This window comes from Salmo salar, chromosome 14 (assembly GCF_965601325.2).
Source record: "Salmo salar chromosome 14, fSalSal1, whole genome shotgun sequence".
Taxonomy (NCBI): Eukaryota; Metazoa; Chordata; class Actinopteri; order Salmoniformes; family Salmonidae; genus Salmo; species Salmo salar.
The window spans coordinates 6,985,176-7,010,552 of NC_138304.1; the positions used below are offsets into that span (position 1 = coordinate 6,985,176).

The 25,377-nt window shown below is 41.5% G+C and overlaps 1 protein-coding gene across 1 annotated transcript in view; it reads right to left on the bottom strand.

The window, feature by feature from the left end:
• Positions 1-25,377, bottom strand: part of LOC106568679 (cadherin-7) — a 168,766-nt gene that overhangs the window by 66,005 nt on the left and 77,384 nt on the right. The window contains exon 8 of the mRNA XM_014139204.3: positions 9,972-10,093. Coding sequence (XP_013994679.3) covers positions 9,972-10,093 — 122 coding nt within the window. The remainder of the gene's footprint in view (positions 1-9,971; positions 10,094-25,377) is intronic.

Below are 25,377 nucleotides of genomic sequence, written 5' to 3' on the forward strand. Positions count from 1 at the left end.
AGGAGGAGTTGCAGGCTGTCCTCATCAATCATCAGAGTGCATGTTTTAAATGCCACCCATCCAGAGCTGACATTGTAAATGATTGTGGTTGGTTATTGGGGAAGATACCATTGTTGTCTGTCAGCTTGCAGACTTTAACCTGTTATGGCTAGGGGGCAGTATTTTCACGGCCGGATATAAAACGTACCCGATTTAATCTGATTATTACTCCTGCCCAGAAACTAGAATATGCATATAATTATTAGCTTTGGATAGAAAACACTCCAACGTTTCTAAAACTGTTTGAATGGTGTCTGTGAGTATAACAGAACTCATTTGGCAGGCCAAAACCTGAGAAGATTCCATGCAGGAAGTGCCCTGTCTGACAATTTCTTGCCCTTCTTGATTATCTCTATCCAATACAGGGGATCTCTGCTGTTACGTGACACTTCCTACGGCTCCCATGGGCTCTCAGAAGGCGGCAAAAAGCTGAATCGTGGCTTTGCAGGCTCTGGCGGAAAAACAGTAGCGCGTTTGGATAGTGGCTGGTCACAGTACTGTGAGACTCACGCTCGTGCACGAGGGGATCCCATGCTTTTATTTTCTCTCTCTTTGTACGTATACACGCTTTCCCGGTCGGAATATTATCGCTTTTTTTACGAGAAAAATGGCATAAAAAAAGATTTTAAACAGCGGTTGACATGCTACGAAGTACGGTAATGGAATATTTAGAAATCTTTTGTCACGAAATGCGCCATGCTCGTGACCCTTATTTACACTTCGGATAGTGTCTTGAACGCATGAACAAAACGCCACTATTTGGATATAACAATGGATTATTTTGAACCAAACCAACATTTGTTATTGAAGTAGCAGTCCTGGGAGTGCATTCTGACGAAGAACACCAAAGGTAATCAAACTTTTCTAAAAGTAAATCTGAGTTTGGTCAGGGCTAAACTTGTTGGGTGTCTAAATAGCTAGCCGTGATGGCTGGGCTATCTTCTCAGAATATTGCAAAATGTGCTTTCACCGAAAAGCTATTTTAAAATCGGACACCTCGATTGCACAAAGGAGTTCTGTATCTATAATTCTTAAAATAATTATGTTTTTTGTGAACGTTTATCGTGAGTAATTTAGTAAATTCACCGGAGGTTTGCGGGGGGTATGCTAGTTCTGAACGTCACATGCTAATGTAAAAAGCTGTTTTTTTATATAAATATGAACTTGATTGAACAAAACATGCATGTATTGTATAACATAATGTCCTAGGTGTGTCATCTGATGAAGATCATCAAAGGTTAGTGCTGCATTTAGCTGTGGTTTTGTTTTTTGTGACATTATATGCTAGCTTCAAAAATGGGTGTCTGATTATTTCTGGCTGGGTACTCTGCTGACATAATCTAATGTTTTGCTTTCGCTGTAAAGCCTTTTTGAAATCGGACAGTGTGGTTAGATAAAGGAGAGTCTTGTCTTTAAAATGCTGTAAAATAGTCATATGTTTGAAAAATTGAAGTTTTTGTATTTTTGAGGAATTTGTCATTCGTGCCACGCCTATCATTGGATATTGGAGCAGGTGTTCCGCTAGCGGAACGTCTAGATGTAAGAGGTTAACGGCGATCAACCGTGTTGTTGTCACAGAAGAAGTTGACCGAGTTTTGAAATCAGTGGAATGGCTGGCTTGCTAGCTAGCTAATGTTACGTGTATGATCTGTGTGGTAATATTATTTGTATCTCAGAAACCATTTGCATTGCTAGTAATAGCCTAATGTTAGCTAGCTAGCTAATATTGAACCTAGTTGGTTAGCTTTAGCTACTTGCAGAATCATGCATGGTAGTAACGTTATGAGTTGGGATTATGGTTAATTGTTTAACTAACTAGCAACATACGTAAACAAAAGACTCCATTATGCGTTTAACCATTTCACTGTACCGTTTTCACCTTCTGTATCCTGTGCATGTGACAAATAAACATAGCTTTTATTTGATATAGTGTGTGTTTACCAGAGATGGTAATATGAAGAATAACATGACTTGCACCAAAGTCAAATTAGGATATAAAGGTAGGCCAACAAGACAGTGTCCAAGTTAAAAAATTATCAGAATGCCTTGCTTTTATTACGTCACACTCACAACCGTAAGTTATTTTATGTAATTAGCTTGACATTAACTTGTAAGGAATGATCTTGTTGTGAGTTTATTTTCCTGTAATAATGAATAAAAAAATTCTAAAGTTAAGATGTTGTCAGCTATGAAATTGTCATTATTTTAACTGGCTAGCCAGCTAACTTAACATTAGCTAACAAGCTAGAAATGAACCAAAACATTGTTTAGAAAGTTGCTTTTAATTGCCTGGTTTGCTAGATTGACATATATTAAATTCATTTTTTAAAAGGATGGGTTTATTGGTGTTAAAATACACCTGTTATGTTATTTTGGACCACCAGGCTTCTTATGTCATGCAGCCTGTAGTTTTTGTGTTTACAGTTTGTATGACAATAGAATGTTCACAAAGTCACTGCTACAACTGTCTACAGACATGTTGATAGACGTAGTATAAACCAGCCTTTAGTCTTTGGTTGTTTAGTACACTAACGTACTCACTCTGTTTAGCACATGGCCTCACATGTGAATTCTTAAAGAGATGGGTGGGGCTAATGCTTAAGAGGGTGTGAACGATGCTTAACCTCTTGGGGCTAGGTGGGACGCTAGCGTGCCACCCGTGGTGCACTCCATCAACAGCAGGTGCATTTCAAGAGCGGCAAATTTGAATCCAAATAAATGTCAAAATTCAAATTTTTCAAAAATACAACTATGTTACACCATTTGAAAGATAAACATCTCCTTAATCTAACCACGTTTTACGATTTCAAAAAGGTTTTACGGCGAAAGCATAAATTTAGAGTATGTTAGGACAGTACATTTACAAGAGTTGTGTGTAATGTTTTGTCAAGTCAAAGACAGGGTCACCAAAACCATAAAACCAGCTAAAATGATACACTAACCTTTTACAATCTCCATCAGATGACACTCCTAGGACATTATGTTAGACAATGCATGCATTTTTAGTTCTATCAAGTTGATATTTATATCCAAAAACAGCGTTTTACTATGGCATTGATGTTGAGGAAATCGTTTCCCTCCAATAACCGGCAGTCAAGTCAGCGTCACAAATTAAATAATTAAAATTAGAAAACATTGGTAAAATATTATATTGTCATTTAAAGAATTATAGATTTACATCTTTTGAACGCAATCAACTTGCCAGATTTAAAAATAACCTTACTGGGAAATCACACTTTGCAATAATCTGAGCACTGTGCCCAGAAAAATACGCGTTGCGATACAGACTAGACGTCATGTTGGGGAGATCTAAAATCGAAAATACTATGTAAATAATCCATTACCTTTGATTCTCTTCATCAGATGTCACTTCCAGGTATCACAGGTCCATAACGAATGTAGTTTTGTTCAAAAAAGCTCATCATTTATGTCCAAAAATCTCCGTCTCGTTAGCACATGATGTAAGCCAGCCGGACTTCTCGTCATGAACGAGGGGAAAAAATATATTTCCGTTCGTTCAAACATGTCAAACGTTGTATAGCATAAATCATTAGGGCCTTTTTTAACCAGAACATGAATAATATTCAAGGTGGACGAATGCATAGTCTTTTATAACGTATTGGAACGAGGGTACCCAACATGAAGTAGCGCGCCAGGTGTCTAATGGGACATCACCGTTCCATGGCTCTTGTTCGGTCAGATCTCCCTCCAGAAGACTCAAAACACTTTGTAAAGGCTGGTGACATCTAGTGGAAGCAATAGGAAGTGCCAAAATATTCCTAAACCCCTGTGTTTTTCAATGGGATAGGTTTAAAGTCAATACAACACATCAGGTATCCACTTCCTGTCAGAAAATGTCTCAGGGTTTTGCCTGCCAAATGAGTTCTGTTATACTCACAGACACCATTCAAACAGTTTTGGAAACTTTAGAGTGTTTTCTATCCATATATAATAAGTATATGCATATTCTAGTTACTGGGTAGGATTAGTAACCAGATTAAATCGGGTACATTTTTTTTATCCAGACGTGCAAATGCTGCCCCCTAGACCCAACAGGTTAATGGGTGTAGACAAAGAAGAGCTCTGTAGTTGGTGTACCAAAACATTCAAGGGCCATTTTCTCTAAAGTGAGGTTACAAGTTTATCAACTTTCAAAGCTGAATTACTTTCCCATTGTTCCTCAAATGCAGTGTATGATATACCATTTTCGAGCTCTGAGTCTCGCATTTTATCCAATGTAAAAAACACAATTTTAAATGTTGGTACATAAGACTGAATTGAGCCGGTCGGTCACATGTTTAAAGGAATAGCATGCTAGTAGATACCCATAGACTTCCAGTCATTGCACTAATGCTAGATAGCATTTGGTCGCAAAACTACCTCGAACGTCCTTCATACTGGACACAGAGACATACAAATGGTATCCACGAGTTCATCTGCCAATATCCCAAAGGATCCCTTTAAAACCTGTTGGGGCTACAGGTTAGCAATGAACCCCGAGACGGGATTGCTAACAAGGCTGGAAATTCAAAACATCAAAAATCTAATAATTTCAATTTCTCAAACAATCAACTATTTTACACAATTTAAAAGATAAACATCTCCTTAATCTAACCACATTGTTCGATTTTCAAAGAGGCTTTACGGCAAAAGCATAAAGTTAGATTATGTTAGGACAGTACATAGCCACAAAAGTACAAACATCCAGTTTCAATTCAAGGTCAGGCGTCACCAAAAGCAGAAACCAGCTAAAATTATGCACCAACCTTTGACAATCTCCATCAGATGACACTCCTAGGACATTATGTTATACAATACATGCATTTTTTGTTCCATCAAGTTCATATTTATATCCAAAAACAGCATTTTACAGTAGCGTGAAATTCAGATTTTTTTCTTCTCTGAAATGCTTCCGGTGAACATAACAAAATTACTATTCGAAAACATTGGTAAATTATAATATTGTCATTCAAAGAATAATATATTATCATCTCGTAATTGCTACCGAATGGCCAGATCTCAAAATAACTTTACTGGGAAATCACATTTTGCAATAAACGGGGTGCTATGCTAAGAACAATAAGCTATGCTATACAGTTAGCATCATCTAATATCGATAATAACATTGTAAATATCCCCTTACCTTTGATTATCTCCATCAGAAGGCACTGCCAGAAATCCCAGGTCCGGAACAAATGTGGTTTCTTTTGACAAAGTTCATAATTTATGTCCAAATAACACCAAGTAGTTAGCGTTCATTATGCTCCCACAAAACGTGGTGGGGAGGGTGTAAAATCACGCCGAAAAGCTAAAAAAAAAAATGAAGTGACGACATGTCAACTTCCTTGCATTCTAATTTGCTCTCTGTTTATCATAGACGCTTCAAACAACTTTATAAAGATCGTTGACATCTAGTGGAAGCCGTAGGAGGTGCGAAATGAATCCTTTCTCACTATGGTATCTATAAAACAATGACACTAAATAGTACAGTCACAAAATTCACATTTTTTTAAATCTATTTTTCACAGGTTTTTGCCTGCAATATGAGTTTTGTTATACTTACAGACACCATTCAAACTGTTTTAGAAAATTCTGAGTGTTTTCTATCCGAATGTGTTAATAATATGCATATCCTAGCTTCTGAGTTGGTGTAGGAGGCAGTTAAAAATGGGCACATATTTTTTTCAAAATTTCTCAATACTGCCCCCTAGCCCCAACAGGTTAATATGGCTATCATCTCCCATTGTAATTGTTTTCGGACAGATGTGTGTGAAGGTAAAGTATTATAATGGCTGCTTGAAGAGACCGTTTAACTGTTGTTCAATTAGTGTAATACAATACATTCTTGGGTATGGGGAATGCCAATGTGGTGTGAGAAATTCACTGCTATTATTTTTGTATGGAATGCGGGAACGTGGAGCTTATTTGCAATAGCATGAACGTCTTAATGACACCACAGGTGTAATGTCAAACACATGCATACGCAGGCAACACACACACACACACACACACACACACACACACACACACACACACACACACACACACACACACACACACACACACACACACCTCAGCTGTGCTCTCAGACCACGGAGAGTGCAGATGGATGCATAAGTAAACATGTGGTGTCAGCGTGGCCAGTTGGCTGTCGTGGTGAGCTGACACCGAGCACTTGATACCACGCCACGTTTTCGCACAAATCAATTTCATGCCACAATCCCCCAACAATCCCCCAGTTTTTCAACCCTCTTTAAAAACCACATGGCAGCACAATGCTTTATTCCCTGATTAGGCACCTGCTATGGAGATCCATGTGATGAATCTATGTCACGTCCTGACCAGTAAAGGGGTTATTGTAGTTTGGTCAGGACATGGCAGGGAGATGTTTGTTTTATGTGGTTCGGGGTTTGTTGGGATATGTGTTTATTTAGAGGGGTGTTTGTTTAGAGTATTCCGGGGTTTTTGGTTATGTTCTATGTTTTGTATTTCTATGATCTGTCTATGTTGTGTATTTCTTTGTGTTGGCCTGGTATGGCTCTCAATCAGGAACAGCTGTACATTGTTGTTGCTAATTGGGAATCATACTTAGGTAGCCCTGTTTTCACATTTCCCTTGTGGGAAGTTGTTTTTGCACTGCTAGGGTTAGCCTGCATTACTGTTCGTTCGTTCATTCGTTTTCTTGTTTTGTTTCATTAAGTGTTCAAATAAAAGTTAACCTGTTTGGGCTAGGGGGCAGTATTGAGAATTTTGGAAAAAATATGTGCCCATTTTTAACTGCCTCCTACACCAACTCAGAAGCTAGAATATGCATATTATTGTTCAGGTTTGGATAGAAAACACCCTAAAGTTTCTAAAACTGTTTGAATGGTGTCTGTGAGTATAACAGAACTCCTATGGCAGGCAAAAACCTGACAAGGTTTCATGCAGGAAGTGGCCTGTCTGACAAGGAGTCGTGCATCTTGCAGCTGTTTATTGAAGAGTAAGGATCTTAGCTGTAACGTGACAATTCCCAGGGCTCCAATAGGCTCTCAGAACCCGGGAAAAACCTGAACGATGACGAGGCAGCCTCTGGCTGAAACAGATTATCGCCTTATCCAAGTGGCCGATCAGAGGACCATTGAATGAGGCGCGTGCACGATTCGCCCCCGTGGAGAAATTTCATTCGGCTGTTTAGCTTATTGCAGATTCCCGGTCGGAATATTATCGCTTTTCTACGAGATAAATGGCATAAAAATTGGTTTTAAACAGCGGTTGACATGCTTCGAAGTACGGTAATGGAATATTTAGACATTTTTTGTCACGCCATGCGCCATGCGCACGACCGTTATTTACCATTCGTATAGTGTCTAGAACGCACGAACAAAACAGAGGATATTTGGATATAACGATGGATTATTTGGGACCAAACCTACATTTGTTATTGAAGTAGAAGTCCTGGGAGTGCATTCTGACGAAGAACAGGAAAGGTAAGAACATTTTTCTAATAATAAATCTGACTTTGGTGAAGGCTAATCTTGCCGGGTGTCTAAATAGCTAGCCGTGATGGCTGGGCTATGTACTTAGAATATTGCAAAATGTGCTTCATCCGAAAAGCTATTTTAAAATCGGACATATCGAGTGCATAGAGGAGTAATGTATCTATAATTCTTAAAATAATTGTTATGCTTTTTGTGAACGTTTATCGTGAGTAATTTAGCAAACTGTTAGTAAATTCCCCGGAAGTTTGCGGGGGGTATGCTTTTTCTGAACGTCACATGCTAATGTAAAAAGCTGTTTTTTGATATAAATATGAACTTCATTGAACAGACATGCATGTATTGTATAACATAATGTCCTAGGTGTGTCATCTGATGAAGATCATAAAAGGTTAGTGCTGCATTTAGCTGTGGTTCGGGTTTTTGTGACATTATATGCTAGCTTGAAAAATGGGTGTCTGATTATTTCTGGCTGGGCACTCTCCTGACATAATCTAATGTTTTGCTTTCGTTGTAAAGCCTTTTTGAAATCGGACAGTGTGGTTAGATTAAGGAGAGTCTTGTCTTTAAATAGCTGTAAAATAGTCATATGTTTGAGAAATTGAAGTAATAGTATTTCAAACGATTCAAAAATCGCGCCACTGAATTCAGGTGGCTGTTACGTAGGTGGGACGAATTCGTCCCGCCTTGCCCATAGAGGTTAATATGAGCACTCAACCCGCTGCGCCTTGGTCCACTATATACGACGACCGTTACAGAACTTCCCACCACCAAAGGACCAAGCAGCAGAGGAAGGAGCAGCAGGTGGACTACAAGGAGTCATGGACTTGGGAGGACATCTTGGAAGGAAAAGGATCCTACACATGGGAGGAGATCCAGGCTGGAAGGGATCGCCTCCCATGGGAACAGGTGGAGGCAGCCAGGGAGGCTGGAGAGGACCGGGACTGTTATATTGGAACACGGCTGGCATGGAAGTGTGAGAGGCAGCCCCAATAAATATTTTTGAGGGGGCACACGGGTAGTTTGGCAGGGCCAGGGTTGAGCCCTAAGCCAACTCCCCGTGCTTACCGGAGGCAGCGTGTTACTGGTCAGGCCCCGTGCTATGGGGTGATGCGCACGGCATCGAGGCTGAGCATTCACAGGCCGGTGCGCGCAGTGCCAGCGTCCCGCATTTGCCAGGGGGAAGCGGGCATCCAGCCAGTAAGGGTGGTGCCAGTACTGCGCCCGAGACTGCCAGTGCGCCTTCACGGCCCAGTGTATCCTGTTCCCGCTCCTCGCACCAGCCCTGAGGTGCGTGTATCCAGTCTGGCGTATCCAAAGCCAGCACCACGCACCAGGCCTCCAGTGCGTCAGCCCAGTCCAACTCGTCCTGTTCCTGCTCCTCGCACTAGCCTTGGGGTGCGTTTCTCCAGTCTGGTACCTCCAGTACCAGCCCCACGCACCAGGCCTCCAGTGCGTCAGCCCAGTCCAACTCGTCCTGTTCCTGCTCCTCGCACTAGCCTTGGGGTGCGTGTATCCAGTCTGGTACCTCCACTACCAGCCCCACGCACCAGGCGTCCAGTGCATCAGCCCAGTCCAACTCGTCCTGTTCCTGCACCTCGCACTAGCCTTGGGGTGCGTGTCTCCAGTCTGGTACCTCCACTACCACCCCACGCATTAGGCTTTCAGTGCGCAGTCCCCGTCCAGAGCGTCCGACGACAGTGCCCCGTCCAGAGCTTCCGGCAACAGTGCCCCGTCCAGAGCGTCCGGCAACAGTGCCCCGTCCAGAGCGTCCGGCAACAGTGCCCCGTCCAGAGCGTCCGGCAACAGTGCCCCGTCCAGAGCGTCCGGCAACAGTGCCCCGTCCAGAGCGTCCGGCAACAGTGCCCCGTCCAGAGCGTCCGGCAACAGTGCCCCGTCCAGAGCGTCCGGCAACAGTGCCCCGTCCAGAGTGTCCAGGAACAGTTGTACATTGTTGTTGCTGATTGGGAGTCATACTTAGGTTACCCTGTTTTCACATGTCCTTTGTGGGAAGTTGTTTTTGCACTGCTGTGTGTGTAGCCTGCATTACTGTTCATTCGTTCGTTTTCTTTCGTAAGTGTTCTAATAAAAGTTCATATGAGCACTCAACCCGCTGCGCCTTGGTCCACTATATACGATGACCGTTAGAATCGAACTCCTTTCACCTGACCACTCCTGTAATTATACAATTGACCATGAGAGAATTATGGCGCAGATAATAGTTTTCTGCCTCCAAAATGTGCCTAATTATTCATATGCCCAGTTATTAATTTATTATTTTAATTGCAACAATGACACCCAATATATCAGCACTACCAGAATCCCGTCATATCCTCTTTGAACTGCCTCAGAACATTAAATTGTGTCAGTCCAGTATAAAATGTATTTGTCAGTGTGGTTTTCCATTACGAATAGTAGCTTTTGGAGGCATATAATATTTAGATGTTGACATACCTGTCCAGGTCTGGCACTCTCACAAAGGTAGGTCTCGTACTCGATGGCGAAGACGGGTGCGTTGTCATTGATGTCCGTCACAGTGATCAGAATTATGCCCTTTCCCACTTGTAATGGGTCCACTGAAAAAATAAACAAGAGAGAAACAAGTGGTCAAGGACAAGCACAACCAAATGCACTGGTCTTTGAAGCATGTATCTGGTAGTTGATGGTGTAAAGCAGAAGAAGAGGATGCAGGGAAGCTAAATGTTTGAAGCAATACCCAGTTGCATGTCCTGCCCTACAACATCAGTTTCCATTGTTGGGTTCGACATTTTGAACATTGAGATTTTAAATAAATGATAGAGAAGAAGCATATAATTAAAGGAGAAAGTTAAGGGTTCTCTGTAGAAAGCCAGAAGGCTTTGGAATGTGTTTGATGGAGGAGAGGAGAGCGACATGTTGATACAGGAAAGACAGATGGACATCTGTGTATTAGATGAAAGAGGCGTTGAGGTCAGGAGGTGAGGACAGAGTCTCTTAAGAGAGTAATAAATGTTTGGTATCCTGTTACCCTGTTTATTAGCTTCCTGTCGAGCCATAAAATGTAAGGATTGGAGAGAAGGAGGAGTGTCTTAACTGGGATATAAATATCTAGATTGGACAAATGTTGGGTTGTCTGATTACAGCTGTACAGAACCTTTGGGAAGAATTAAACTTGGTTAAAGCGTCTCTAGTGTCCTTGGGTTATTTACTCTGAAAAACAAGAGCCTAACATCATTAACTGACAAATTCACCACACACCTGTATCTGTAAGTGTCTTAAGTTAACTTTATAGAGTTACAGGATAAATTTCAGACAATTTCAGAGACTAAAAAGTTAGCATTTGGCAACAGTGTCCAGGTAAACAAAACCAAAGCATGGGTTGCTGTATTACCTTGTAAATAGACTGGGTAAGGGCACCAATAAGTCATTTTCTAATTTGGGTGAACTATCCCTTTAAGAAAACATTCATTTTAAAGCCATCAGAAAACAGTCTGTGTAGGAAGTCTGGAAGTTTCCTCATAAAGAGTCAGAGCTCGACGACAACTCAGTGCTTTTCATTGATTTTTAACAAGCTCTTGTTGTCTTGTTCACCTCATCTTCATCTAAATCTTTACCTTAATATAAATCATGAATCAGGGATAACAGACAGGTCAAGGTTACTCGGCATGCTAAATTCTCCACTGTAGAATCGTTTGAAGGCATAAATATAAATACAGATATTTGAAATCAGACTCATTAGAATAGTTGATCATATTTTTTATCTCATTTGCAACTTCCTACAAACTTTGTGTATAGTATTATGACCTATGGACCTATGGACACATTCTGTATGAGGTGCATGATAATGTAGCACATATAACATCTTTATAATCAAGAGGTATATTTAATTAATTGATATTACAAGACATTTTGTCTTACTAGTGTTGGATTCTAGCTTGAAATATACTTATTCACGTTACCATACTAGAACTTATTGATTATTTGCATGTATAGGGAATGTATATGTTGGGTCAATGAAGGGTAGATAAGGACTTGGCGTATGGAAAGTTACTGAGTGAGACAATGGGGGTGCATAAAATTAATATTCTGTTGCATGTTTCTAAGGAAGAACACAAAGGGCAATAGTTAGTCTCTGATAAGGCAGGCCAGCTGCGGAGCTAGGGAGGAGCGAAGATTTTGGCTCGAGTCAGCAGATGAAGTGAGAAAAAAAACTTCTGGGAGAGGGGCCAGAGGGGCCAAACACAACAACCCTCCTACAACAGTCCTATCTCACACAAAAAAACTTCCACGACCACAAAAATGGGGTGCAACTCAATATTAGGAAGGTGTACAGTACCAGTAAAAAGTTTGGACACACCTACTCGTACCAGGGTTTTTCTTTATTGAAACTATTTTAAACATTGTAGAATAATAATGAAGTCATCAAAACTATGAAATAACACATATGGAATCATGTAGTAACCAAAAAAGTGTTAAACAAATCAAAATATATTTTAGGAGCATAGTTGGTTTAGCATTGGAAAAAGACCGGAACCTTCCCGCTAGCCATGATTGGCTGAGATAGTAGGTGGGCTGGACACGCCGAGAGATCAGTTCGGATTGGTCTGCCATGTAGCACGCTTCTGTCTATAACATGAGCTGGTCAATATGTGTAGGTATTCTTTTCTAACGTGCATTTTTTTGAAAGATATCACGTAGTAGAACTGCAAAAGTGTTGTTCTCCACTTTTTGGCAGGCCAAGTTTTGAAATCAGTGGAATTAGAGTATGATAGCTAAGGAGATTCTGCCGTTTGATTGCAATTATGCAAAGGGAGTCGAAAAGAGAACACAGAAGGCTATTTTATAAAACATCTGTCTCCGGATTACATCTTCAAACAAAGGGCAACCATGGCATCCATGACAGAGAGGGAGAATAATCCATCCATGTATACGATAGACTAGCTAGCTACATTTTCAGATATTACACATTTCTAATTTTGTCAAAGTTGTTTTCATTTCAAGTTAAAGCCTACTGTTAGCTAGCTAGCTAACGTTAGCTGGCTGGCTCACTAGCTAACCTTACATGTATGATCTGTGTAGTAATATTATTCATATCACAGAGCCAGTTGCATTGCTAGTTATAGCTTAATGTTAACTAGCTAGCTAACATTGAACCTGGTTGGTTAGCTACCTGTAGATACATGCAGGGTAGTAACGTTATGAGTTGGGATTATTGTTCATTGTTTAGCTAGCTAGCTATATGTCTAAACAAAATACTCGCTATCTATGCAAGTAACCATTTCAATGGACTCTCTTAACTATAACATTGGGGTCCAACAAGGGTCAATATTAGGCCCCCTTCTGTTTACCAGCTATATAAATGATCTTCCACTTGCTTGCCAACAAGTGAACATGCAGATGTATGCAGACAATACAGTTCTGTATGTACACTCAGAAAATAGACAATTGGTTGTTAACAAGTTAACTGAAGCTATGGTATATGTTTCTAAATGGATGACAAATGATTTTAAATATCGACAAGACTGTATGTACTTCTCTAAGAAATCCATTGATTCTTCCTAACGAGTTGTTCTTGTTAACCTGTTATGGCTAGGGGGCAGTATTTTCACAGCCGGAAAAAAAACGTACCCGATTTAATCTGATTATTACTCCTGCCCAGAAACTAGAATATGCATATAATTATTAGCTTTGGATAAAAAACACTCCAAAGTTTCTAAAACTGTTTGAATGGTGTCTGTGAGTATAACAGAACTCATTTGGCAGGCCAAAACCTGAGAAGATTCCATGCAGGAAGTGCCCTGTCTGACAATTTCTTGCCCTTCTTGATTATCTCTATCCATTACAGAGGATCTCTGCTGTTACGTGACACTTCCTACGGCTCCCATGGGCTCTCAGAAGGTGGCAAAAAGCTGAATCGTGGCTTTGCAGGCTCTGAAAAAAAGTAGCGCGTTTGGGTAGTGGCTGGTTACAGTACTGTGAGACTCAGGCTCGTGCCCGCGTCGACACCATGTTTTGTTTTCTTTCGTCTGTTTACCTAAACGCAGATTCCCGGTCGGAATATTATCGCTTTTTTACGAGAAAAATGGCATAAAAATTGATTTTAAACAGCGGTTGACATGCTTTGAAGTACGGTAAAGGAATATTTAGAAATCTTTTGTCACGAATTGCGCCATGCTCGTGACCCTTATTTACCCTTTCGGATAGTGCCTTGAACGCACAAACAAAACGCCGCTATTTGGATATAACGATGGATTATTTTGAACCAAACCTGACGAAGACAGCAAAGGTAATAACATTTTTCTAATAATAAATCTGACTTTGGTGAGTGCTAAACTTGCTGGGTGTCTAAATAGCTAGCCCTGTGATGCCGGACTATGTACTCAGAATATTGCAAAATGTGCTTTCACCGAAAAGCTATTTTAAAATCGGACACCTCGATTGCACAAAGGAGTTCTGTATCTATAATTCTTAAAATAATTGTTATGTTTTTTGTGAACGTTTATCGTGAGTAATTTAGTAAATTCACCGGAAGTTTGCGGTGGGAATGCTAGTTCTGAACGTCACATGCTAATGTAAAAAGCTGGTTTTTGATATAAATATGAACTTGATTGAACAAAACATGCATGTATTGTATAACATAATGTCCTAGGGTTGTCATCTGATGAAGATCATCAAAGGTTAGTGCTGCATTTAGCTGTGGTTTTGTTTTTTGTGACATTATATGCTAGCTTGAAAAATGGGTGTCTGATTATTTCTGGCTGGGTACTCTGCTGACATAATCTAATGTTTTGCTTTCGCTGTAAAGCCTTTTTGAAATCGGACAGTGTGGTTAGATAAAGGAGAGTCTTATCTTTAAAATGCTGTGAAATAGTCATATGTTTGAAAAATTGAAGTTTTTGTATTTTTGAGGAATTTGTAATTCCCGCCATGCCTATCATTGGATATTGGAGCAGGTGTTCCACTAGCGGAACGTCTACATTTAAGAGGTTAATGGGTAGAATCTGAAATTTGTGTCTAACTTCAGGTATCTTGGTGTCATTTTGGACTCCAAACATCTGAAGAAGGTGATTATCACGTTAAGATTGTATTATCCAACTTTAGGTTTATTAGATCTTTCCTTCCTCTGGAGGCCGCCAAACTATATATGCATGCTGTGATCTTCTCACATCTGAGATATTGTCTGACATGCTGGTCACAAGCAAGAGCTACTATTCTGAAAGCAATTTAATCACTCTACAAACAAACACTTAACATTTTATATAACAAACCAAACAGTTACCACCATTGTCATATCATTTACAAACATAATTTATTTCGTCTGGAAAGCTTTAAGCAGTATGTAGATGCAAGCCTTGTCTTAAGATCCTGCATGATCTTGACCCTCCACCCCTATGCCGGCATATCATGCTCAAGGAAAGCACAGTAAAATATGTGAATCGGCCTTCTCTGACAAAAGTAATTTTTCCAACAATTGTTTACAGTCAGATTATTTCACTTATAATTCACTGTATCACAATTCCAGTGGGTCAGAAGTTAACATACACTTCTTTAAGGAATACCTGGGATAGGATAAAGTAATCCTTCTAACCCCCCCCCCCCAAAAAAAGATATAGATGTACTATTGTAAAGTGGTTGTTCCACTGGATATCTTAAGGTGAATGTACCAATTTGTAAGTCGCTCTGGATAAGAGCGTCTGCTAAATGACGTAAATGTAAATGTAAGTTGACTGTGCCTTTAAACAGCCTGGAAAATTCCCAAAAATTATGTCATGGCTTTAGAAGCTTCTGATAGGCTAATTGACATCATTTGAGTCAATTGGAGGTGTACCTGTTGATGTATTTCAAGGCCTACCTTCAAACTCAGTGCCTCTATGCTTGACATCATGGGAAAATCAAAAGAAATCATCCAAGACCCCTGAAAAAAACTGTAGACCTCCTTGGGAGCAATTTCCATACGCCTGAAGGTACCACGTTCATCTGTATAAACAATAGTACGCAAGTATAAACACCATGGGACCACGCAGCCATCAGACCGCTCAGGAAGGAGACGCGTTCTGTCTCCTAGAGATGAACGTACTTAGGTGCGAAAAGTGCAAATCAATCCCAGAAGAACTGCAAAGGACTTTGTGAAGATGCTGGAGGAAACAGGCACAAAAGTATCTATATCCACAGTAAAATTAGTCCTATATCTACATAACCTGAAAGGCAGCTCTGCAGGGATAAAGCCACTGCTCCAAAACCGCCATAAAAAAGCCATTATGACCATTGTTATGTTTGGAGGAAAGAGTGGGAGGCTTGCAAGCTGAAGAAAACCATCCTAACCGTGAAGCACTGGGGTGGCAGCATCATGTTGTGGGTGTGCTTTGCTGCAGGAGGGACTGGTGCACTTCACAAAATAGATTGCATCATGAGAATGGAAAATTATGTGGATATATTGAAGCAACATGTTAAGACATCAGTCAGGAAGTTAAAGCTTGGTCGCAAATGGGCTTCAAAATGGACAATGACCCCAAGCATACTTTCAAAGTTGTGGCAAAATTGCTTAAGGACAACAAAGTCAAGGTATTGGAGTGGCTATCACAAAGCCCTGACCTCAAGCCTATCGAAAATGTGTTGGCAGAACTGAAAAAGTGTGTGCGAGCAAGGAGGCCTACAAAACCTGACTCAGTTACACCAGCTCTGTAAGGAGGAATGGGACAAAATACACCCAACTTTTTGTGGGAAGCTTGTGGAAGGCTACCCGAAACATTTGACCCAAGTTAAACAATTTAATGGCAATGGTACCAAATACTAATTGAGTGTATGTAAACTTCTGACACACTGGGAATGTTATGAAAGTAATAAAAGCTGAAAAAAATCATTCTCTCTACTATTATTCTGACATTTCACATTCTTAACATAAAGTGGTGATCCTAACTGACCTAAGACAGGGAATTTTTACTAGGATTAAATGTCAGGAATTGTGAAAAACTGAGTTCAACTGCATTTGGCTAAGGTGAATGTAAACTTCCAACTTCAACTGTATATTCACTGTCTTTTAAAGGGAAAATTGGGGGAACATATTTGACCTTTACGGTAAAATGTAAAAAAATTAACCAAAGTTACCGGAATCTTCAGGAATTTTGGTAATTAACCAGGAAAAAACTGATTGTCTTTTCTTATTATCCACTAAGCCTTTACAATTATAACTAGCTATACTTATTTCACCACTTAACATAATGATTTACAAGTTTCAATTCTATTTACCATAATATATGTTTGCAAATGTACCATTAAAAAGTACCATTCTGATTGAATGTCCATATGATTGAATGTACCATGATTGCGACTGAGTCAACCTCCAACTGTCCTACAATATTCCACCCATTTAATCCTCCCCCCATCCCAAGTTGGATTGTCGTTCCAGTGACTGACAGACCACCTCTGTAGACATGGATCCCAAGTCCTTTGAGAGATTGGAACCCATCATTTGAAAATAACAGATTAACTTTTTAGCTTCTTTTGTACAGCCGTGGTCAAAAGTATTGAGAATGACACAAATATTAATTTTCACAAAGTTTGCTGCTTCAGTGTCTTTAGATATTTTTGTCAGATGTTACTTTGGAATACTGAAGTATAATTACAAGCATTTCATAAGCGTCAAAGGCTTTTGTTGACAATTACATGAAGTTGATGCAAGAGTCAATATTTGCAGTGTTGACCCTTCTATTTCAAGGGCTCTACAATCCGCCCTGGCATGCTGTCAATTAACTTGTGGGCCACATCCTGACTGATGGCAGCCCATTCTTGCATAATCAATGCTTGGAGTTTGTCAGAATTTGTGGGGTTTTGTTTGTCCACTCGCCTCTTGAGGATTGACCACGTTCTCAATAGGATTAAGGTCTTCGGAGTTTCCTGGCCATGGACCCAAAATATCGATGTTTTGTTCCCCGAGCCATTTAGTTATCACTTTTGCCTTATGGCAAGGTCATGCTGGAAAAGTTCATCAGTTCAGTTGCCCTCGGAGGATGTGTTGGTTCCATTCTTTATTCATGGCTGTGTTCTCAGGCAAAATTGTGAGTGAGCCACTCCCTTGGCTGAAAAGCAACCCCACAAATGAATGGTCTCAGGATGCTTTACTGTTGGCATGACACAGGACTGATGGTAGCGCTCACCTTGTCTTCTCTGGACAAACTTTTTTTCGGGTGCCCCAAACAATCGGAAAGGGGATACATCAGAGAAAATCACTTTTCCCCAGTCCTCAGCAGTCCAATCCCTGTACCTTTTGCAGAATATCAGTCTGTCCCTGATGTTTATCCTGGAGAGAAGTGGCTTCTTTGCTGCCCTTCTTGACACCAGGCCATCCTCCAAAAGTCTTCGCCTCAGTGTGCATGCAGATGCACTCACACCTGCCTGCTGCCATTCCTGAGCAAGCTCTCTACCGGTGGTGCCCCGATCCCGCAACTGAATCAACTTTAGGAGACGGTCCTGACGCTTGCTGGACTTTCTTGGGCACCCTGAAGCCTTCTTCACAACAATTGAACCACTCTCCTTGAAGTTCTTGATGGTCTGATAAATGGTTGATTTAGGTGGAATCTTACTGGCAGCAATATCCTTGCCTGTGAAGCCCTTTTTGTGCAAATCAATGATGACGGCACGTGTTTCCTTGCAGGTAACCATGATTGATAGAGGAAGAACAATGATTCCAAGCACCACCTTCCTTTTGAAGCTTTCAGTCTGTTACTCGAACTCAATCAGCATGACAGAGTGATCTCCAGCCTTGTCCTCGTCAACACTCACACCTGTGTTAACGAGAGAATCCCTGACATGATGTCAGCTGGTCCTTTTGTGGCAGGGCTGAAATGCAGTGGAAATGTTTTTGGGGATTCAGTTCATTTGCATGGCAAAGAGAGACTTTGCAATTATTTGCAATTCATCTGAACACTCTTCATAACATTCTGGAGTATTTGCACATTTCCATCATACAAGCTGAGGCAGCAGACTTTTGAAAATTTATATTTGTGTCATTCTCAAAACTTTTGGCCACGACTGTGTTATATATAGTTAAAATAATTTATACAATACCATTAAAAAGTCTGGACACACCCATATTCATTCAAGTGTTTGTCTTTATTGTAACTAGTTTCTACATTGTATAATAAAAGTGAAGACATCACAACTATGAAATTACACATCATGTAGTAACCAAAAAAGTGTTAAACAAAATATGTTTTTTTTAGATTATTCAAGGTAGCCACCCTTTGCCCTGATACAGCTTTGCACACTCTTGAAATTCTCTCTACCAGCTTCACGAGGTAGTCACCTAGAATGCATTTCAATTTACAGGTGTGCCTTGTTAAAAGTTAATTTGTGAAATTAATGCTAAACACTTAATGCATTTGAGACAATCAGTTGTGTTGTGACAAGGTAGGGGTGATATACAGAAGATAGCCCTATTTGGTAAAAGATCAAGTCCATATTATGGCAAGAACAGCTCAAATAAGCAAAGAGTAACGGCAGTCCATCATTACTTTAAGACATGAAGGTCAGTCAGTGCACAACATTTCAAGAACTTTGAAAGTTTCTCCAAGTGCAATCGCAAAAACCATCAAGCGCTATGATGAAACTGGCTCTCATGAGGACCACTACAGGAAAGTAAGACCTCTGCTGCAGAGGGTAAGTTAATTAGAGTTACCAGCCTCACAAATTGCATCCCAAATTAATGCTTCAAAGAGTTCAAGTAACAGACACATCCCAACATCAACTGTTCAGAGGAGACTGCCTGAATCAGGCCTTCATGGTTGATATGCTGCAAAGAAACCAATACTAGAGGACACCAATAATAAAAAGAGACTTGCTTGGACCAAGAAACACAAGCAATGGACATTAGACCAGTGGAAATCTGTCCTTTGGTCTGATGAGTCCAAATTTGAGATTTTTGGTTCCAACCGCCGTGTCTTCGTGAATGGATGATCTCCGCATGTGTGTTTCCCACTGAGGGCATGGAGGAGGACGTGTGATGGTGTGGGGGTGCTTTGCTGGTGACACTGTGGGTGATTTATTTAGAATTCAAGGCACACAACCAGCATAGCTACCACAGCATTCTGCAGTGATACGCCATCCTATCTGGTTTGCGCTTAGTGGGACTATCATTTGTTTTTCATCAGGACAATGACCCAACACACCTCCATGCTGTGTAAGGGCTATTTGACCAATAAGGAGAGTGATGGAGTGCTGCATCAGATGGTTTGGGATGAGTTGGACCGCAGAGTGAAGGATAAGCAGCCAACAAGTGTTTTTTGGATCCTACATGATTCCATATGTGTTATTTCATAATTTTGATGTCTTCACTATTAATCTCCAATGTAGAAAATAGTAAAAATAAAGAAAACCCTTGAATGAGTAGGTGTGTCCAAACTTTTGACTGGTACTGTATTTACATAAAAAATGGTGCATGTGTTAATTCTTTCCACAAGTGGCGAATAATATCCAGAATAATGTAGGCTCTTCCTACGAAAGATTTTTACCTATAACAAGGACTGGCAGTACAAAATAAAACATTTTGGCAAGCAATTACAATTCATTTTACACTACACCTTGTGATTCCATCCTAGCCTAACATCATTACCCCATAGCAACAGATGTGGGATGCATACACGCACTCACCCCACCCCTCCGACACGAATACCTCTACCCCTCTCTCCCCTTCCACCGATAGACCGACCATCAACCCCCTACACACTCATTCACACACACACACACACACACACACACACACACACACACACACACACACACACACACACACACACACACACACACACACACACACACACACACACGCTCAGATGTTCAACAGTTGTTCAAGCCCAACTCAAGAGAATACTTGATGTGTGAATGTGTATATAGTTGTAGCTGTTTGAGAAGGCATGCCAAATTGAGCAGGAATGGGAAGATTTGATTAACCAATGTCTAGTCGTAGCTGATGGAGCTCGGGTACCCCCCTTCCCCCCAACACGCACACACGTGCTGTTCCCACGTTGTGACCCTTCTTCCCAAGCATCTCTGTTCAGTCAGACCATTTGATTATTCTGTGCGGCCAGTGCCACAATAATTTACCCCCTCTCCGATTGTCCAAGTGTGTCCCACTCCCCATAGATTACTGCAGCCAGTTTTGCCAGCAGTGCCACTACCTAGGTGGGGGGTCTCCACTGGTATTCCCACCGGCTAGGTATGAGGTCATCAAGGTTGACATTAGTAGCTTTTAGAAAATGCTTGTATATTGTGCTCTTCCATCCAGGGGCTTTGGCTTTTGTTGGACCAACCCTGCCAGGCAGCCTCAGACTCAGAGTGTTTGTGTGTGTATGTCTGTCTGCTTGGCCATTACAACTGCCCTCTTTCCGTTTGTCCTTTGTGGTAAAAAAGCATTTGCCACAATATCATTCCATACGTCTCTCTCTTTCTCCCTCTCGCTGTCCTTACTTTGGGTCAGTTCTGCACGTTTTGGCTGCATAATGAAGAGGATTTGACAACAATGATTTAGATTTATTTAGGCTGCAGGGGAGATCAAATGTTTTTCGTTAGATTAAAGAAACAGGAATACACTTCTGAGAATCCGTAGGCAAGCGAGTGAACTCCCACTGCAATCCGTTCTTCTTGCTAACGTGCAATCATTGGAAAATAAAATGTATGACCTACGATTAAGATTATCATACCAACGGGACATCAAAGACTGTAACATCTTATGTTTCACTGAGACATGGCTGAACGACGATACGAACAATATAGAGCTAAAGGGATTTTCCATGCACCGGCAGAACAGAGAAGCTACCTCTGGTTAAGTCGAGGGGTGGGGGTGTGTGTCGATTTGTCAATAACAGCTGGTGCGCAATGTCTAATATTAAAGAAGTCTCGAGGTATTGCTCGCCTGAGGTAGAGTACCTTATGATAAACTGTAGACCACAGTGGCTACCAAAGGAGTTCTCATCTTGCTGTCTCTGCCTGGCCGGTTTCCCCTCTTTCCACTGGGATTCTCTGCCTCTACCCCTATTACAGGGGCTGAGTCACTGGCTTACTGGTGTACTTCCATGCCGTCCCTAGGAGGGGTGCGTCACTTGAGTGGGTTGAGTCACTGACGTGGTCTTCCTGTCTGGGTTGGCGCCCCCCTTGGGTTGTGCCGTGGCGGAGATCTTTGTGGGCTATACTCGGCCTTGTCTCGGGATGGTATGTTGGTGGTTGGAGTTATCCCTCCAGTGGTGTGGGGGCTGTGCTTTGGCAAAGTGGGTGGGGTTATATCCTACCTGTTTGGCCCAGTCCGGGGGTTTCATCGGACGGGGCCACAGTGTCTCCTGACCCCTCCTGTCTCAGCCTCCAGTATTTATGCTGCAGTAGTTTATGTGTCGGGGGGCTAGGGTCAGTCTGTCACATCTGGAGTATTTCTCTTGTCTTTTCCGGTGTCCTGTGTGAATTTAAATATGCTCTCTCTAATTCTCTCTTTCTCGGAGGACCTGAGCCCTAGGACCATGCCTCAGGACTACCTGGCTTGATGACTCATTACTGTCCCCAGTTCACCTGGCCGTGCTGCTGCTCCAGTTCCAACTGTTCTGCCTGCGGCTATAGAACACTGACCTGTTCACCGGACGTGCTACCTGTCCCAGACCTGCTGTTTCCAACTCTCTAGAGACAGCAGGAGCGGTAGAGATACTCTCAAAGATCGGCTATGAAAAAGCCAACTGACACTTACTCTTGTGTTACTGACTTGTTGCACCGTCGACAACTACTATGATTATTATTATTTGACCATGCTGGTCATTTATGAACATTTGAACATCTTGGCCAGGTGCTGTTATAATCTCCACCCGGCACAGCCATTAGAGGACTGGCCACCCTCATAGCCTGGTTCCTCTCTAGGTTTCTTCCTAGGTTTTGGCCTTTCTAGGGAGTTTTTCCTAGCCACTGTGCTTCTACACCTGCATTGCTTGCTGTTTGTGGTTTTAGGCTGGGTTTCTGTACAGCACTTTGAGATATCAGCTGATGTAAGAAGGGCTATATAAATACATTTGATTTGATTTATATTATTCGTAGTCGTCTATTTACCACCACAGAACGAAGCTGGCACTAAGACTGCTCTCAACCAACTCTATAAGGCCATAAGCAAAGAAGAAAATTCTCACCCAGAAGCGGCGCTCCTAGTGGACTTTAATGCAGGCAAATTTAAATCAGTTTTACCAGATTTTTACCAGCATGTCACATGTGCAACCAGAGAAGGAAAAAAAATCCTAGACCACCATTACTCCACACACAGAGATGCATACAAAGCTCTCCTCCGCCCTCCATTTTGTAAGTCTGACCATAATTCTATCCTCCTGATTCCTGCTTTCAAGCTAAAACAGGAAGTACCAGTGACTCGCTCAATACGGAAGTGGTCAGATGATGCAGATGCTACACTGCAGGACTGTTTTGCTAGCACAGACTGGAATATGTTCCGGGATTCTTCCAATGGCATTGAGGAGTACACCACCTCAGTCATCGACTTCATCATTAACCTGTTTAGGATAGGGGGCAGTATTGACACGGCTGGATAAAAAACATACCCGATTTAATCTGGTTACCACTCCTACCCAGTAACTAGAATATGCATATACTTATTACATATGGATAGAAAACACCCTACATTTTCTAAAACTGTTTGAATGGTGTCTGTGAGTATAACAGAACTCAAATGGCAGGTCAAAACCTGAGAGATTCCTTTACAGGAAGTGGCCTGTCTGACCATTTCTGGAACTTCTTTGCCATCTCTATCTTTTACTAAGGATCTCTGCTCTAACGTGACACTTCCCACGTCTTCCATAGGCTCTCAGAGCCCGGGGAAAAACAGAATGTCGTCATTCCAGCCCCAGGCTGAAACACATTATCGCCTTTCTCAAGTGGCCGATCAAGGGACACTGGGCTTATGCGCGTGACCCCGACCGCCCCCGCCTTTGGGATTTTTTCCTCTGTTTGCCGAAAAGGAGATTCCCTGTCGGAATATTATCGCTTTTCTACGAGAAAAATTTCGTAAAAATTGATTTTAAACAGCGGTTGACATGCTTCGAAGTACGGTAATGGAATATTTAGAATTTTATTGTCACGAATTGCGCCATGCGCGCGACACTTCTTTACTATTTTGGATAGTGTCTGGAACGCACGAACAAAACGCCGCTATTCGGATATAACGATGGATTATTTTGGACCAAACCAACATTTGTTATTGAAGTAGCAGTCCTGGGTGTGCATTCTGACGAAGACAACAAAAGGTAATCAAACTTTTATAATAGTAAATATGATTATGGTGAGTGCTAAACTTGCCGGTTGTCTAAATAGCGAGCCCGTGATGCCTGGGCTATGTACTTAGAATATTGCAAAATGTGCTTTCACCAAAAAGCTATTTTAAAATCGGACATATCGAGTGCATAGAGGAGGTCTGTAACTATAATTCTTAAAATAATTGTTATGCTTTTTGTGAACGTTTATCGTGGGTAATTTAGTAAAATGTTAGCGAATTCCCCGGAAGTTTGCGGGGGTATGCTAGTTCTGAACGTCACATGCTAATGTAAAAAGCTGGTTTTTGATATAAATATGAACTTGATTGAACAAAACATGCATGTATTGTATAACATAATGTCCTAGGGTTGTCATCTGATGAAGATCATCAAAGGTGAGTGCTGCATTTAGCTGTCTTCTGGGTTTTGGTGACATTATATGCTGGCTTGAAAAATGGGTGTCTGATTATTTCTGGCTTGGTACTCTGCTGACATAATCTAATGTTTTGCTTTCGTTGTAAAGCCTTTTTGAAATCGGACAGTGTGGTTAGATTAACGAGAGTCTTGTCTTTAAATAGCTGTGAAATAGTCATATGTTTGAGAAATTGAAGTAATAGGATTTTTAAGGTTTTGAAAATCGCGCCACAGGCTGCCAGTGGCTGTTACGTAGGTGGGACGAATTCGTCCCGCCTAGCCCAGAGAGGTTAAGTGCATCGACGACGTTGTCCCCACAGTGACTGTACGTACATATCCCAACCAGAAGCCATGGATTACAGGCAACATCCACATCGAGCTAAAGGCTAGAGCTGCTGCTTTCAAGGAGTGGGAGACTAATCCGGACGCTTATAAGAAATCCCGCTATGCCCTCAGACAAACCATCAAACAAGCAAAGTATCAATACAGGATTAAGATTGAATCCGACTACACCGGTGCTGACGCTTGTCGGATATGGCAGGGCTCGAAAACTATTACGGATTACAAAAGGAAACCCAGATGCGAGCTGCCCAGTGATGCGAGCCTACCAGATAAGCTAAATGCCTTTTATGCTCGCTTCGAGGCAAGCAACACTGAAGCATGCACGAGATCACCAGCTGTTCTGGATGACTGTGTGATAACGCTCTCAGTAGCAGATGTGAACAAAACCTTTAAACAGGTCAACATTCACAAAGATACTGGGCCAGACGGATTACCAGGACATGTACTCAAAGCATGCGCGGACCAACTATCAAGTGTCTTCACTGACATTTTCAACCTCTCCCTGACCGAGTCTGTAATACCCACATGTTTCAAGCAGACCACCATAGTCCCTGTGCTCAAGGAAGCGAAGGTAACTTGCCTAAATGATTACCGCCCCGTGGTACTCACATTGGTAGCCATGAAGTATTTTGAAAGGCTGGTCATGGCTCACATCAACAGCATCCTCCCAGACACCCTAGACCCACTCCAATTCGCATACCGCCCCAACAGATCCACAGATGACGCAATCTCAATCGCACTCCACACTGTCCTTTCTCACCTGGACAAAAGGAACACCTATGTGAGAATGCTGTTCATTGACTACAGCTCAGCGTTTAACACCATAGTGCCCACGAAGCTCATCA